The sequence below is a fragment of the Pteronotus mesoamericanus genome, unplaced genomic scaffold, assembly GCF_021234165.1.
Source record: "Pteronotus mesoamericanus isolate MK-2021 breed Mesoamerican mustached bat unplaced genomic scaffold, CSHL_Meso_final scaffold_167, whole genome shotgun sequence".
NCBI classification, from domain to species: Eukaryota; Metazoa; Chordata; class Mammalia; order Chiroptera; family Mormoopidae; genus Pteronotus; species Pteronotus mesoamericanus.
Genome location: NW_026555308.1, coordinates 7,937,924 through 7,956,062, shown reverse-complemented (window position 1 = coordinate 7,956,062; position 18,139 = coordinate 7,937,924). Strand labels below are relative to the sequence as shown.

Sequence of the window (18,139 nt, the reverse complement as noted above, 5' to 3'; positions counted from 1 at the left end):
AAAAAGGCACTTAAAATACCTGTGATGAGATCCCCAACAAAGGCCTGGACAGTGTGTTTTGGGAGCACCTCAGGGATGGATGGGAAGGAAGGGAAAAAGAAAGCGGCAATGCTCATTTGTACCCAAAAAGCTGGCATACTGGTCCCCTACTTTGAAGTTCACAGAGCCTTGTTCATCCCTGTGTCACTGATGCCTGGCACCCCTCCAGGTAACCAGAGTCCCATTAGGTCCACTTCAAAGATGAAAACACAAAGGCCCCGAGAGACTCAGCCTCTCCCTTAAGCTTGAAAGCAGCAGGACCTACATGCAGGAAAGGGGTGGCTTCGTGCCCAGTGGAACCATTTCTCCCAAGCAGAAGGGTGTAGGCACCTACTGAATGATGGGTTATCTCCCTAAACTCGCTGGGTTCCTGGGTAACTCCAGCTTTCTCCCTAGAGGAGTGTGGCTCACCCCCGGGTAGCCCCTCTTCCTTCCCTTCTATGGAGTGCAGTGTATTCTGACTCACAGTCTCTACTGAAAGCACGTTGTTCGAAAAGACGACAGGACTGACAAGTTGTGACACATGGCTGTCACAGCCTGGAGGTCCGATGGAAACATGCAGAGGTGAGAATGTCAGACAACAGAGACTGTCTTGTGTCACTCCCCACTCTTCCCTGGGAGAAAGAGGCCCCCTGGCATCATAACTGAAGGCTTCTGTGAGGTCAGTCCCCTAGGTCTGGACCTCTGCTCTGCCAAATACTGCACATGACCTTGGGCATGCCACTGAGCCTCTCCAACATTGCACCTCAAAGCTTGGTCCCTGGACCAGAACATGGGTGCCACGTGGGAGTTTGTTGGCAGTGCTCCATCCGGCATCCACTTAATGGTGTCTGCAGTGGGATAAGATCTCCCAGTGTTTCCCATGTTTACTAAAGTAAAAAAAAAAAGTCCCTATAAGCCTCAACTTTCTCAACTGTAAAATGGGAGCACAAATGCTTTCCTGAATGTCAGTATGAGGACTAAATGTACTTGAAACTCTTTGCTAGACTGAGGACTGGTTGTGGTTTGCTTAGAACTAGAGGAGTTCCAGGGATGCCAGGCTTTCAGTTTTAACACTGGGCCAAGTTGTCAACCCGTTCTCAGCTCATGCCTGGCACATGGTGAGAGCTTCTTGGGAACCGTGGTGTCAGACTGTTATCAGGACATGTAGGAAACATGTGGAAAGAGCCACAGGGGACTATTTGTGTTTGCACTCATGCTATGCTGGACTGTAGTGTTTTGGGTTTCGCTGTTGTTCTTGTGGTTAATTCATGGTGACAATAACCACAGCCATCCCAGCTCCTGTTAATCAAGCTCTTATGTGCCAAGAGCAATCCATGCATGATCACAATCACAACAACCTCCTTAAAGTAGGGACTAATGTTCCCTCCAGTTTAAAAATGAGAAAATGTCTTGAAGATATTAAGGATTTTGCCCAAGGTCCTGACATTAGTAAGAGAAAGAGCTAAGGCTTGATCCCTCTGTCTATTTGGCACCAAATGTCTGGGCCTTTAATAGCATGGACATACAGACCCCCAAAGGGAGAAGCAATTTCCTCCATAGGCTCAGCTCTCAGGGCTATTTGTGGACATTGCTTAGAGAACAGTGGAGCATTTTGAAGACGGCATTTCTACTATAATGTTTACCATCAGGGCCCTGTCCCTAGCAAGTGTATGGGCATGCCTGAGACTCTTTTTTTCCAAAATTAAAGCTACTTCCTTCAGTTCAGCAGCAGTCCCTCTGTGTGTGACAGCCAGAGATGAAGACTTAATGAACAGGACCTGTTTGCTTTTCTCCTCTCTGGAACAGCTTAATGACAAGTGATTATTACTGGTGGTGACTGGTCATGTCTTTCATCTGGGTCATGTCTTCCATCTGGGTCATGAGGAAATCAATCACAGAGGCATATTAAAGAAAAATCAACAATAAAAAAGGGATAAAGAGCTCATGTAGGAAAGGGGGAGATATGGAGAGAGACAGCTTCCCCCCACAGGGGTGGGAAAGAGCATGGATAAAAAAAAGGGGAGGATGGTGAAGGGAAACGTACCACCCAGTGGTTTGCATTCTTCTGATCTAAGTTTGGAAGATGAATGAGGAATGAATCATATTGTTCTCCCCCTCTTTTTTTCCCTAGCCAAAGTGGCACCAGGAATCTTTGGTTGCCAGCATCAGAAAAGCTAATTTAAACTGGCTTAAATAAAAAGAGATCATTATTGGTACATGTAATGACAACATGGGTACTTTGCTTCAGATATGGCTTGAACAAGATGCTCAACAGAGATGTTAGAACTTGGTGACTCTCCATCTTTCAGCTTCACCTTTGGCTTTGATGACTTCTTTCTCAGGATGGTATAAGAGGTGGCAGGATGGCAGGTGACTGTCAGAAATTCTGGCTGAATGTCCTTCCAGATTCAAATCTAACAGTAAGAGAAACTGTCTTTTCCTAGTTGTTTTCTCCACAAATCCTGAGAGGCAGTCTGAATGGAGCAGGTTGGGACATATTCCTACCCTAGAACTAATTGCTGACATTGTGGGGAGTGGATGAGCTAATTGGCTTGCCCCAGAGAGGGGAAAGGGTGGCTCCCAGCAGAAATTCACTGTTAACAGTAAAGAAAGAAAGAAAGATCAGTGGTCAGGATAACAAAAGCCTAAGATGTGTCAAAGGGAGGTTTTTGCTTCTCTAAGAAAAGGGATCTAAAAAAAGTCTTCAGGTGCACAGAGCAAGGCCAGTATCTTAGTTACAGTTGGGGCTGGCCAAAAACAAAATAAAACATAGCAACAACAAAATGATGCTCTTGTGTAGTCTCAGGCAATCTGTAATTGCTAACAACCCTGTTTGGAAGACTTGAGTCAGATGCACTCACCTGCAGGTTGAGAGAGCACTTGGATGAAGCCAGGTTCCACCTTTGCTATGTCCTTGCATAAAAATAAGGGCCTGAATCTCAGCAGGTGTTACTTCTTGGCCAGCTCTGCTAATGATCCAGAAAGCCAGGCTGGGGCCAAGAGCATCAATCATGCAGTCTTGAATAATGCAGAGGATTTTGGACTGTCCTAAACTAGTTGCAACTGGAGTCAAGGAATACATCTCTCCATACATTTGTGCATCTCTCCTGTAGCATTGTAAAAGGAGAGCTTGGCTCTTGATGATGAACTGAGACAAAGTCTGGACTATCCACGTAGACATGGAATTTCTAGCTTTATTATTCATGGTTAGGCTACCAACTGACTAAATGATATAGCCAACAGTTACATGCTTTACAGTATCTTCAGTGTAGGATGCCCTCTGAGCACATATCAGAATTCCAAAGGGAAGAACAGGGCTGGCTCACATGAAACCCCAACATGTCTGAAGTTCCAGGTTCCCTCCCAGCTCCCCTGCTGGGAGACACTAATGCTGAATTTAACAGAGAAGTTATTTGGAATAAAATTGACCTAGGAATTAAATTCAGACCCCTTTCCATGATCCACAGGACACTCACTGAATGATACAACCTGTTTACTCTCCTAGGTCATCTCTCACCGCTCTCCTTTAAATGTCAGCTGTTCTGACCTCTCTTCTGTTCCCTGAACTTGCTAAACCCTTTCCTACCTTTGCACATGCTGTTCCTTCTGCCTGGATAGTTCTCCTTACCCACATTCTACCCCTCAGCTTTCCTTGGCTGACTTTTCCTTGGCATTCTTTTAATAAGCACCAATGTAGCCAACTGACTGATCTAAAGTGGAGCTCCTCTACATTACACTGCACTTCTGGATTATTGCATCATCTGCTTTCCTGAAAACTATTCTATGTATTGATTTCCTTTTTCCTTGTCTATCTCCTCCCATAATAACAGAAACTTCATCCAATGTGGGTACCCCCAGGAGGTCAGGTCACTCCTCTCAGGGGTCTGTCCAAGTGGCGCAGAGAAGCATAGGGCTCTGCCCCATGATGTACAGTCCTTTCCACAATGTTGGAGAGAAAGCTGGGCCTTCATTGTGTGCTTTCATATTCCTACAGCTTCTCAGAGTCCTGTGGACAATGACTGAGGAGACAAGGCATGCAGGAAACATCTGCATAGGAGAAAAGAAAAGAACAGAATCAATAAAAGCATGGACCTTCACTTTGGTAGCCTTCTTCCCTAGATTCACTTCCCCTGAAGAATGCCTGATATGTGACCAAATTTGCTAAATTCACTGAATCAATGAAAGGCAATCAGTAGATGAATGTTTCTTTGTAGAGCAGTACATCTAGCAGGTTCATTCAAACACATAAAGCACTAGTCTTCCTTTTGGCCCATTGGCAGAGTGGCAGACTCAGAATACTATTCTTAGTTTCATTCCCAAGAGAGTGGCCCAACACCATGCAAAGTTTGGAGAACTCGGAAGGGCGTGATGCCCTGCCCTTCAGAATTCTACTCTGAGTGTCAGGCGAGACACATGCCTCTCAGCAACTAGTTAACCATACACAAGTAAGGGCTGAGGGATGGGAGGTGAAGAAAAAGATTCTGAAAATTCACAAGGGGAGGAATAAATAGGAAGTGGGACACTGAGAGGTCCATGATGGATGTGGGACTTGGGGCTTGACAAAGTCAAGGCTACCATCACCACCACTATAAAATCAACTCGACCTGACTGTGTACCTCCCATATGCCAAGTGCTTAATGTGCATTATCTCTGAAAATATGCACAGCGACCCTCTAAATTGGTGGTTGTTACTATTATTCCACTTTTTTCAGGTGGGGAAATAGAAGCATAAGTTAAATAACTCATTTGCAGTAAGAAGCAGATCCCAGGTGGGATGTTAGCAAAGACTGTGTCCCTCCTATAAACCCCTTGTTCCTTATAGAAAACATTTCATACCTGATGGCATCATGACACAGCAAAGAGAGCACCAAACTAGGAGGCAAGAGGCCCTGTGTCTGTTCATGGAGTATCACTGATTTGGAGAAAGTCATTCAAAGTTTGGGGCCTCAGTTCCCCCACTTAGAAAATAGAGAAATTGGACTTAGCTGTACCACATCTTGCTGTCCATCAGCATATGCTGGGGAAATGCATGTTCTAAGGCTCCTTGTGAAGACTGTGATTCAGTGGGGATGACCTGGAGCCTAGAAATCTGTAAGCATAAAAAATTCCCCAAATGAGCTGATATACAGCTACCAGGTTGGATTGTGAAGGTTTAGATGAGTGTTTTCAACCCTGGCTGCACATTATACTTACCCAGGGTGGAAAAAAAAATCCTGGCCCCTGTCCCAGATCAACTGAATTGGCATCTTTAGGGATGAACCTGGCAGGGGTAGGAGAGCATCATCTTTAAAGTTTAGAAAATTGAGCTCTTGAAATGTGGCTAGTGTGATTGAGAAACCAAGTATTTACTTTGACTTACTACTTTAAGTCTATATTTAAATAGTCACATGTGGCCAGTAGGTGCTTTTTGGAAGCCTAGGCTCAAATGTGGTTGAAGGCTTGGTGGCTCTCCATGGCTTCATGCCTTGATCCCCAAATTGTATTGCTCTTCTTATAAATTATCTTACTAATACCCATCCCCTCCACTCTGTTCCAAGAGACTAGTGCACATACTCTGGGTTAAAATTGGTGTTCCTTTCCTGGTTTCTGAATCAGAACACCCCAGCCACCTTGGATAGCTTCCCTAGCTGGAAACACCATGGTCACCAGAAGCTTAATATTAAACTCCTTATTTGAAGAGTGAGGAAGAGAGAGAGCAGAGCAAAGCAGTATTGGGCTAGTTTAGAAGAATGCTGGTGGATTTGCTTCTGAGAGAAGCAAACTGGGCTGATAGAACATAAATCATAAAATGGTCCAAGGAGTGGAGATTGCTTGGAGTGGAATTCTGTGTTGTGGGTGATGGGGCTGATGTGTTTTGGGAAAATGATGGACAGGGGAAAATAAGAAGGTTCCTTTTTTTTTTCCTTCCAAGCTCAAGAACTTGGCTTTATTAGATCATTCAGCAATTCAATTTGTTACATGTTTATGGAGTACCTGACCTCTCTCAGGTACTGAGATAGATGCTGAGCCCCAGATGCTTGAATCCACACTGTGATGGGTTTGGCATGTGTTTCTACTTTATCGTGAAGCTTGTAGGAGCTACTGAAAAAAATTAAGCAGGGGAACACAATCCTCAAATTTGAATATTAAGAAGTGCTCCATTAGCGGTGTGGAAGAGGGGTAAGAGAGGAGAGGGGCAAGGCTGGAGTAGGGTCTTTATAGTTTGAGAGAGAACTGCTGATAGTCTGAACATGAGAATGTAAAAATAGGGAAAGGAAAAATAAATAAACCTGTGGGGTGATAAAGAAATAATAGATGCCTCTGAGCTTGAACGGTGGTTAACTGCAGTAGTAAATGTGGGAAGAGACCCCTTCTTCCTCCCTGATAGAAGAAAAATAAAGGATAGAACAAAAGTCAAAAAATGGCCCAAAGAGGTGAGGTTGCTTGAGATGAAATATTGTGTTTGTGGATGATAGACCTGATGTGCTTTTGGGAAATGACAACTGAGTGTGATTTCCCCTCTCAGCCCCAGTCTCCTACATAAATTGATTGCCAATTGATGTGAGATCTTTGACATCGATTCTCATTTCTGGGGGATTTTCTTTTCTGGTTGGGTGCCTAAAGAAAGATTGAATGGGCCCTAACAGGGTGGCTCAGTGGGTTGGAGTGTCTGCTATACACCAAAGGGTCACAGGTTTGATCCCCAGTCAGGGTACCTACCCAGGTTGCAGTTTCAATCCCTGGTTGGAGCGCACATGGGAGGTGGGCAATTGATATTTCTTGGTTACATCAATGTTTCTCTCTCTCCTTCTCTGTCCCCTTTCTTCTGTCTCTGATATCCATAAATATATCCTTGGGTGAGCATTTAAAAAGGGAGATTGAGTGGTGGTTATTCAACACACATGAACACACACACAGTTGTTTCCTATTCTGCACAGCTGAAATCACTTTCCCAGCAGCTAAGCATCCAGATTCAAGATTCAGATCACCTGGTCTGGAGCCCTGGCCCTGCCAGGTACTAGCAGTGTGAGTTCGGACAAGTTAGATATGAGACAGAAACGTTGATCGACCACCTCCCACACACCCAACTGGGGATCAAATCCACAACATAGGTATGTGCACTGATGGGGAATAGAACTCGCAACATTTTGGTGTATGGGACAGTGCTCCAACCAACTTAGCCACCCAGCCAGGGCTCACTGTTATCCCTTTTGTTAGTATCCACTCTCATAGGAAGAAGGAAAATAAGCTATGGAAATGAAGGCAGTATTGATAACAATGACCAGTTCCCTCATGCTTCCTGGGGATGAACTTCCTGCTCATTTATTTCCTCACCAAATATTTATTGGGCCCCTACTGTGTGTCAGACATTGTGCTAGACTTTGAAGACACTAACTTGAATAACATCCTGACATCGAGATAAGACACAGAAAAGCATAAGTCAGTGTTGGAATTCATACACTCAAGTTATAGAAATTCTGTTTCAGTTGGATTGGCATGGGACACAAGCATTGGTATTTTTAAATAACTTTCCAAGTGGTTTTCTTTTGGAGCCAGAAATAAGAGCCACTGTGGTGTGTAAAGAAACATTGCATGACATTTTGCAATAACTGAGCTATTGTCAGTATGGGGCCACATGGATTTTAGGAAAATCACTTAACCTCTCCTCCTCTGTCTTTATGAGAAATGGTATCCATGAGTGTTAGAACAACTTGCAATGCCTCATCTCTTGGGGAGTTAGAATCAAAGAGATAATGGGTGTCAGTGTCCTTTATAGCCTTTGTGAATGAGTAAGTGAAATGAAAGTTGTTATCAGACATTGTTAAACATCAGGCTTTGGAACCCATGGAGTCAGATCTCACCCTGAGGACTCAGTCAAGCTCTGGAACATTCTAGAACGTTAGAGTGATACCTCAGTCATGTGGGACTGAAACACAGAGTTGAGAGCAGACACCCAGAATCCCACACTTCCCTGCCTCCCTCGTTCTGTGTTTAAAACAGTTTGTTCTGTGTTCTGCAGAGCAGTGAGCATGAGGAGAGAACTGCTTTTGCTTCAGAACCAAAGTGGGTGTCTGAAATCTGTTCCTCTCCCACTGCTTCACGCTACCAGAGAAGCTGGTGCCAGAGGTGGTCAGAGACTGATCTTTAGAATCTGAAAAGGACAGGCTGAGTGGCGGCAGGAGGAGGTTAAGTGCAGGAGGGGCAGCCTTTGCTATCCAGGCAGGAAACAGGAAGAATGTTCAGGGCCCTGAAAGAAAGGGCCATTTGGCATATCAGCTGCCAGGCTCTGGGAATATGGCCAAATTCCCCCATCACCTCCTGCCAGCCCATAAAGCTACCTTAGAAAAACCCACAGCTAAACGTGAGCCTCTTCAGTGCCTCGCTGTGCAATTCTGTTTTGCAAATAACTCTTGCTTCCATCCCTTCGAGGGGATTGCAATGCCTTTATTCCACAGTGGTTTTTGAAGTTTGTTTCAGATGTTGGTGGAAATGGTTGAGGTAGCTGCGTGAGGTCCATGAAGGACCTGAGTGACAGTTTCTCTCCAAAGGATTATTCATCACTGTGAGAAAAGACAGTGCCTTCCCTTCATTCTGCCTCCTTGGGTTCAGAGTGAGTGGGCTGGTTTGCCAGGGTGGGGCAGCAGGGGGCCTGTAAAACTAACATGCTGATAGATCTGGTGATGCTAATGTCTGAAATAGGATAAGGATCAGCTTAGGCTTCTGGCATGTCCCTGTGGTCTAGAGGACAGCAGGCATGGAGGGGAGCCCCTAAGCTGTTGGAATCCACATGGGTAGATGAGCCTGTTTCCTCTATAAGACATCCCATCTCACTCTGTGAGATTGGTGCTCACAGTTCCCATTGTATAAGCAAGAAGCTCAGATGCAGAAAGTTTACGTGGTTACCCATAGTCACATGGCTAGCTGATACAGAACCAGAACTTGAACTCAGGTCCAATAGATCCCAGAGCCCATGATATTTCAACTCCAAGGCTTGACTGGTGTGCATACAGGAGTAGGCTAGAGAATCTAAATTGAATGTGACAAGTCTGGGAGGGGAAGCCTAGGTGACTATAGAGTAGAGTAGAGTACAGCAGTGTAGTGTAAAGGGCGGGATAAGTGTCAGGCGCCATGGACAGGATAAATTGTTGAGAAGCTCAAGTGTACAATGTGGTATGTGGTGGGTGCTATACTGGACATTTCTGTGCAGAGAGATTATTTAATTCTTACAGCTCTATGAGGAAATGGTATCATTGCCAACAGTATAGTGTAGGGGTGAAAAGCTTGGAATCTTGAAGGCAGGCAAACCTGATTTACTACCTGTGTAACCCCAGAAAAGTAACTGTTTCTTCATTTCTAAAGTTGGGATAATACTAGCACAAGCTTAGGAAGATTAAAGGATATACTATGTAGAAAGTGTTGAGCCACATGACTGTCATAGCATAAGCACTTCTGGTGTGTTGGCTGGAATAATTATTACCATTGCCATACCCATTGTATAGATGTGCAAACTGAGGCTTGGAAAGGTTGAGTTTTCCCAAGACCATGCAATTAGCACTGGTACCTGGGTAGTCCGACTCCACAAATTACACTGTTATTCATCCTGGGAGAAGATATTAATGAGGATCACAATATTAATGAGATAACAGGAGAGATTCATCTTGGATTAAAGTATTGCAAGACAGGGGGCTGGTGGTGGCACAAGATAAGGCACTTGCAGTGTGCCAAACTCTTGGCCAATAAACTGCTATCCTTATGATTATCTTTCCCCTTCAAAAAGTTCCCTATGCAGCCGTGCCCTGCTCTCTGCATGGAGAGCCAGATAAGGCTGCACTTGCTTACAGCTCTGCTTTGTGCACAAAGCTGCTCATGGGTACCCTGATCATGTATAGCTCATTGTACATGGAGCAAGGGTGTTGGAGCATGACACACACCATCAACTCCTACATCTAGCATGTTTGACCTTAACCTCCACCAATACTAATTATGTATGTGGGTTGTCTCAGATACCTTTTTTTATTGGGTTGTAGCCATATCCTTAGCATATGTCTTCCTGAGAAATTTCTTTGTTCCTCGTGTTCTCAGTGCAAGAAGATGTTAGTCCTATTGCCTTTTGTGGTCATAATTTAACTGGTGACTAGCTTCCTCAAAGGCATATTTGCTCTTTGGGAATTATTGCTTTTTTTGTAATTAAGTTTTGAACTTTTCAGTCTCTTTCTAAGAGGCACCTGACAGTGCATGAGGTTGGTGAATATAACTGCCTTGTGACTTCACTTCTGTGCTTTCTTCTGTGCGTGGGTTTTTTTATGTTGTTGCTTTTTTTATATTTTAATGAGGTTCTGTGGACACCTGCAGAGGCTTATAGGGCTTCTGTATTCTCTTCCTTATCAATAAAGGACACACTAAATGTATTTTGGGTGCTTGACGGAGGCGTGGTTCCTCAGGAAAGCAGAGAGATGATATTGAAAGGTTTTGGTTTTTGGACATGACATTCAAGAGCCATACAAAATGCAACCTCAGATACTGAATTCTTCCTTTTTACTTTATGTTTAAACCAAGGACATTCTTCTTAGACTTCATTCACACATTCATTCACTCATGCATTTCCTCACCCTCCATTAACTGATGTGTCATGTGCCAAGCCTTCTGCCAGCTCCTAAGATGAGGACAGCAAAATCTCTGCCCTTCAGCAGTTCACAGTCTTGTTGAGGATGATTTAAAATGATTAATCAATCCAAGAATATTGGATTTCTCCAAAAGCTACTGTAGGGAAAAAGATAATTATCCAAAGTCTTTAAATCTGTTTTCTACTTTAATTGATTTAATTAGGTAAAATTCATAGAACTCTAATGTTGGAAAAGGCCCAGCAGGCATTTATTCCTGTTTTTTCTGTCTGCCTTCAAGCCATACTGTACTCAAATTATCTCCTTAACCCATACATTTTTGAAAAGGGGTGTATTTTGAAGAACTATAGCTTTCGGGCCATTCAGATAAAGCTTTCCATTCAGTAAGAGCCTTCATGAAATTCTATGCAGACTTATTCAAAGAGTTGAGATGTACAGCTACACTGTATTGTTCTGAAAGAAGTCTTAAAACACACACACACACAATGGAATCCCCATAGCCGTACTACTAAGTCTGTGTTAAGCGCACTTGATAAATACAGAATGCAAAATGAAAGCATGTCTGCGATACAATAAGGACCCTTTGAGAATTCTTTTGGTTCCCAGGAAGAAATATATCTAGCATTTGTGAAACCCTGTTTTGTTATAACACAGAGCTATACCTTCTGTTTCATTGCCATTTTTGCACCATAGTTTAAGCATCTGCCATAGGCAGATCTTCAGCTATCCCAAGAAAGCTGTGGTTTGTGTTAGAAAGGATGCTGGACATGTAATCACAACCTAAGTTTGGATACTTACTAATCATGACCATTTTGAGCCTTTCCTCTCCCCCGACCCCCGCCCCCAGTTAACAATATAGCAACCTCATAAGATTATCATGGAGATTTAATGGGTCAAGGGGTGTGAAGGTAATTTGTAAATTGTACAACTGTATGCCTTACCTGCCATTTCTTTTTCTTTTTTTTTCTTTCTTATTTATTTTTTCAAATACATTTGTCTCTGCTTACTCCCCACCACTTTCCCTTGCCCCCTCCCTCAGCTCTTCCCCTTTGGTTTTGTCCATGAGTCCTTGCTATATGTTCCTTGACTTGCCCCTTCCCTTCCTTTTCCCTGCCCCCCCTCCTTCCCTCTTGTCTCTGTTGATTTCTTTTTTTTTTAAATGAAAAATAGAGGCTTTTATTGAAGAAGCTACAAGATACTAGAAACATTGTATATATGACAATATGCCTCAGGCCCCTTCACACAGTTCTCCCACTCGTTGTATTTTCCTGGACCTCATCAACAGTCTGAAATCTCTTCCCTTTCAAAGGTGATTTTAGTTTTGGGAAAAGCCAGAAGTCACAGGGCATCAAATCTGGGCTGTAGGGGGACTGAATCACCTGAATTATTTGATGTTTTGCCAAAAAACTTCATGTGATGTGATGCATGAGTGGGTGCGTTGTCATGATGAAGCTGCCAATCACCAGTTGCCCATAGTCTCCTCAATCATCCAAATAGTTTCTTTGGAGAAATGTTCAAGCTTAATGCAAAATTTGATGCAGATCCATTGTTCTTCTTGTTCATTTTGTTTTGTTTTTTTTAATGTTCTTTTTTTTTAAATTTATTTTATTTTTTCAAATACATTTGTCTCTGCCTACCCCCCACCACTTTCCCTTGCCCCCTCCCTCCCTCCTTCCCTCAGCTCTTCCCCTTTGGTTTTGTCCATGAGTCCTTGCTATATGTTCCTTGACTTGCCCCTTCCCTTCCTTTTCCCCTGCCCCCTCCCTCCTTCCCTCTCGTCTCTGTTGGTTTCTTTTCCTTTCAGTGTTGCTGGTCTTCTTTTCCTTGCATCTTTGTATTGTTGGTTAGGTTCCACTTATAGGTGAGATCATATGGTATTTGTCTTTTGCTCCCAGGCTTATTTCACTTAGCATAATGCTCTCCAGTTCCATACATGCTGTCGCGAAGTTTAGTAGTTCTTTTTTTCTTTCTGTTGCGTAGTACCTGCCATTTCTAAATGGAAATTTGTTCTCATGATTAGATCATACACTTGGGGAGATGTTAGGACTATTAAAAGCCCTTGGACCCAATACAAGTTACCTTTCCAGCATAAGAGTATTCAGTAGATTCCCCTAATGCTCAGAATAAGGCTTAAGCCTCTGAACATAATCCCTGAGGCCATATATGATAGAGTTCCTGCCAAGCTGTTCAACATCATCTCATCCCCTCTATTTCACAAGCTGTAATGCATTTATCTCCAATTCCTGGAATAGTCAACATGTATTCTCCGGACTCCTTTGACTCCAATGTCCACTCATTCCCCCTCCTCCTCACCTGGATTCTCTTTCAACATCCTTTTATGTCTCTCTCAGCCCCCAGTTTATGGAAGTTGTTCTTCTTTAAATTCCTACCAGATCTATGATGGCAGAGACAATGTCTGTGTCTGTCTCATATATTATTATTTCTCCAAGCTCTTAAATGATGTGGCTGCATTATTAGGTGTTCACCAAATATTTGGTGATTGAGCAGATAGATATCCACTCAGCATTTATTTTATTCTGTATTACACAGGAGTCTAGAATTCAAGTGACAGAAATTCTATTCAAATTGGCTCAAGAGAACATGGGAACTTGTTGGTTTATAAGCCAACAGGTCCAGAGTCAATGACTTCAGGCACAGCAGACTCCAGGTGGTCTAAGTGTGTCATCAGGTATCTGTCTCTATTTACTGATCTTGTTTTGTCTCTGTTGGCTTCATTTTCCTGTTATGAGCCTGGGGGCCAGAGAGAGTTCATTCTGTTGGAAACATATGGACTCAAAGGGGCGGGGTGAATGGGATGAGCTAGAGGAAAATGAGGAGAGTACATGATGGGATGGCAAAAGTAACAGATGGTCTTCACTGTACCAGAACGTGGGCTGTAAGTCCAGGGCCTCTCTCATCTTTGGATTTCCAGTATCTGTTCTGAGGTGGGGCATATAGTAGGTGCTCAGGAATGTTTGAGAATGAATAGGTATGTGATTTATTTTCCTTCACTTCTAGGAAAGAGATTCTTTAAACCTTCTAAGACAGATGGTGCTTTATAAACTGCCTTCTGCCTCATCCTGTTTTCCTTTTTTTAACCTGTTGGCAGGATCCGACGTCTACCTTCTTCCAGTTTGGAGCGTCCATCCAGCAACAAGCCACGGTCATGCTGAAGATCATGCAGGATTATGACTGGCATGTCTTCTCCCTGGTGACAACCATCTTCCCTGGCTACAGGGACTTCATCAGTTTCATTAAGACCACAGTGGACAATAGCTTTGTGGGCTGGGACATGCAGAATGTGATCACACTGGACACTTCCTTTGAGGATGCGAAGACGCAAGTCCAGTTGAAGAAGATCCACTCTTCTGTCATCTTGCTCTACTGTTCCAAAGATGAGGCTGTCCTCATCCTGAGCGAGGCCCGCTCCCTTGGCCTTACCGGGTATGATTTCTTCTGGATTGTCCCCAGCTTGGTTTCTGGGAACACAGAGCTCATTCCCAAAGAGTTTCCATCAGGACTCATTTCAGTCTCTTACGACGACTGGGACTACAGCCTGGAGGCGAGAGTCAGGGACGGCCTGGGCATCCTAACCACTGCTGCATCGTCCATGTTGGAGAGGTTCTCCTACATCCCTGAGGCCAAGGCCAGCTGCTACGGGCAGACAGAGAAGCCAGAAACCCCCCTGCACACTCTGCACCAGTAAGTGGATACACTCTGCTTGTCTCTCTTTGCCTGGGATCAGAGTGCTGGTGTTGTTGCTGTTGTTTGTTTAAATACTAAGAGCAATACATACTCATTGCTGAAAATGTGCACTAAAAATCGAGAATGTTGTGTATGTGTGTATGGGACTTTTCTTGTTTGATTCTGCACTTCCCTCCCCTCTTCCTCTCTTCCTCTCCTTTTGTTTTTAAGTTACTTTATGCTTTGTTTCCTGCAATTTACTTTTTTTAAAATTCAATAATGTACCTTGGAGACCTATTTTTGAGATCTATCATCTATCTATCTATCTATCTATCTATCTATCCATCAATTCTCTATCTATAATGTATGTGTGTATATACACGTGTATGTGTAGATATATGCATATACATATATATCAATATCTACATTCTTTGTAATTTACACATTGCATTCTTCAGTAGGAACATACCATGATTTATTTATCCAAATTTCATAATGATAGAAATTTAGGTTATTTTATGTTTTTTCCACTAGAAACTAAAATGTAGTCTAAACATCCTACATGTCTCTTTATGCACTCATGTATATCTCTGTGGTTGATTCTGAGAAGTAGACTTTGAGGGTCATAGAGCATGTGCATTTGAAAATTTAAGTTTCTTTTGCCTACAAAATAACTATACCAATTTATATTCATACCAGCGCTTTGTGGAATCAGTGGACTTCCCACATTCTCACAAACATGTTAACATTGAGGGAAACTGGCCACACCGGTGCTCCTACTCTCTGAATATGTATCTGAATTTCTTACCTTCTTATATCCTAAATATTTCTGTAGGTCACTGGAAATCTTGGCAAACACCACTTATAAAGCTGCTTTATATTCCATCACATGGATGTATCATAATTTATATAACGATCCCCATCTTGGTGGACATTTAAGTTAAATTTTATGTTTCTGAAAAGTGTCAGTGTTGTTTATGGTCCAGCATTATGGCTCAGCTGTTGAGATATAGCACAATTACACTTGTACATCCATTTTGCTGTTTTTGTCTGATGTTTGCTGATTTAATCCATGTTTATCTCTCACATTATGAACAGTGTAGCACCACGATTAAGAGACTGGGCTCTGGAGTTAGACTCATTAAGGTTTAAATCTTGTTTCAGCCACTTTCTATATGACTTGGAGAATCATTTTACTTTTCCAGGCCTCAGGTGTTTGTTCCAAAGCGATGATAACAGCATCTAACTTTCTAGGCAGCGGTTCTCAAACTTCAACATGTGTGGGAATCAGTAGGACAGCTTGTGAAGTCATAGATTGGTGGGGCCCCCTATTCAGAGGCTCGAATTTAGAACATCTGGGGTGGACTCCAAGAATTTGTAATTCTAACAGTTTCCTGGGAGATGCTGATGTTGCTGGTCTGGGGATTGTGCATCGAGAAACAATGTTCTAGGTGTTGTTGTGAGGATAAATGAGGAGATGCATGAAAAGTGCTGCTTAGCACAGTGCCTTGTACCTAGTAATTATTTAATGACTGTCAGGGTGGTCAGTGAAGCTGTTTTTGGTCATCAGAAACTACAGTCAGCAGACTAGTTTGGTTTATTATTAGCAGAGGAACACGTCCCTCTAAAATGTTTCCTGAAGGTTTCAGGACTTTGAATCTGCTATAGTTCAGGGATTATCTCTGGGCTAGGGCTGGAGTGTGCATATGTGTGTGAATGTGTGTGCGTGCATGTGTGTAATATGGGCATAAAATTGGCATAACCCTGAAAAACTCTTGAATTAAGAAATCATGGTTCTTTGAAATTTCCCTTTCCCTCTCCTCGTCCCTTCTTTAACAGTCCTGTGACTACATTGCCACTTTCAGCATTCTAAATAATTGTTCAAACATCAGGAGCAGAGATAAATCAGTAGGAAACATGGGAGCCTCTCACGGAGACAGGATTGCTGCCAACCAAAGACAAGAGCTAGGGTAATGGATTCCTACTTTTCATTATAAGAAGTGCCCTGCAGCTGGAATATCAGAAATGTGTAATTTTTATGGAAACATAACTCAATTTTAGAGCAATTGAAATATAATATATGTAGGAAAAGGAATTTGAGAAGGATAATTGGCGAGGCATTCAGATCTCCTTTCCAGTGACCACCCCAAATTCTATTCCTAAAAAAAAAAAAAAAAAAATCCTACTGCTGTGAAATGCTGTTGTGCTATTTCCAGGAGTTATGCTTTTTAGTGCAGCAATTTTGTAGATGGTATTTCAGTCCCAGAGAAGTAATGCGTCAGGTGTGGTAAGCCATCATCCACTGCCTGGTGTTTAATGAAACTTTTTCCATTTATGGAGCCCAGTGGTGCTCACCGAGTGTGAGAGGCTGGAATCTGGCACAAGCTAAGGCCCCTGACTACATTTCCTCATTATCACATGCTTTGTAAACACGCACAGGAAAGAGTGGGACATTCCAAAAGCCAGGCAAGGCCTGGGAGCTTGAGAAAGCCCAAAGAAGGCAGTTTTAAGAAAAGGATTAAAGGCACTATATCTTTTCATCCTCCAAAAATCACTCCTACCATCCAATGGACCCTGTGCTAGTCCTTGTATGACCTTGCCCCTCTAAGAATGTACAGACTGATATGGATAGAGGAAGTTTATCTAAAAACAAACTCAAATAACAAGAACTCTTTTTTCTAATACTGAAAGAAAAAGAATTGTATGGAAAAGTGCAGAGTCCACTAAAACACCCACCCAATACTTACCACAGAGAACAAAGGTTATCATGCCATGTGTGTTTCAAAATTTTAAAAGGAATAAAACCTTACTGATAATGTAGAAATCCTGATCATACCTCTGCCCAGTCCCACTTCTCTCCCTTTCTCTCTATGACAGAGAAAAACATTTCAGTAAATTTGGTGTCATTCAAATCCATATACATATTTTGTATTTCAATATAAATGTATGTGCAACCTTAGACCAAATATAGTTCTTCCTTAGGTACAAAAATAGTCTAATGTGTTAGAGTTTACTTTACCTCAACATAATACGTTCTCAAGATTCATCATGAAGATACATGTAATTCTAGCATATTCTGCTCAGTTGCTGTACTGTGTTGTATTGTATAAGTGTTCCATCTTTTACTTAATCATCCCCCTTTGATGGGCAGTTAGGTTGTTGATAGTACAGGTTCTTCAGTCTGGGTGGCTGAAGGCAGAGAACACATCTTCAGCCTGAGTTGGACCCATCAGCTTGCTCAGTGGAGCCCGGACTCTAGAGCTAGGTGTTCTCACGTCGAGCTTTAAAAGTTACATTTTCCACTGGATTAAAAAGTCTTCTTTTGTAAAGCATCTAGTGAACAAATAGCTTTCATTACTCCTTCTATGTAGAAGGAAATATGTTAATGGCTTCCGAAGAGGTTCAGATGAAGCCACACCTGATGTTATCATGATGTGTTACTGAGAGGATCTGGGGTCCAGCTTTGACTGGTTGAGCATGACATTTCAGGGCTAGCTAGTTATGTCCCTGGTGGTCCTCATGGGTATGATTTATAATCTTATGCACAGAGCTTGGGTTGTTGGGATACTGTAACAACTTACTGCTTACGATGCTTGACTGGTGCAAATGAGGGCTTGCTGAGGATGATGTGCTAATGATCTTACTGTGGACCTGTTTCCATTTCTGGGATTTCAGAATAAATAAAAGTGGGGGAAAAGGGGAAATATTCTTTAGTTTAACATTCCTGGTTTTACAGAAGGCACTTTGAAAAGAGCAGTCAGCATTTTCCAAAGTTCAAAAATAGCTCAGCCATGTTATGTAACCTCCTCGCTACCGCAAAGTTATTAAACATC

The 18,139-nt window shown here is 42.6% G+C and overlaps 1 protein-coding gene and 1 non-coding gene across 2 annotated transcripts in view; both read left to right on the top strand.

Annotated features, from left to right (window-relative positions):
- Window positions 1-18,139, top strand: part of GRIN2A (glutamate ionotropic receptor NMDA type subunit 2A) — a 366,398-nt gene that overhangs the window by 208,696 nt on the left and 139,563 nt on the right. Inside the window, exon 2 of the mRNA XM_054589568.1 lies at window positions 13,732-14,324. Within this exon, the coding sequence (XP_054445543.1) occupies window positions 13,732-14,324 (593 nt within the window). The remainder of the gene's footprint in view (window positions 1-13,731; window positions 14,325-18,139) is intronic.
- LOC129083990 (small nucleolar RNA SNORA73 family) lies at window positions 3,861-4,070 on the top strand. Its single transcript, XR_008530553.1, has one exon. It is a non-coding gene; the product is annotated as a small nucleolar RNA SNORA73 family (small nucleolar RNA).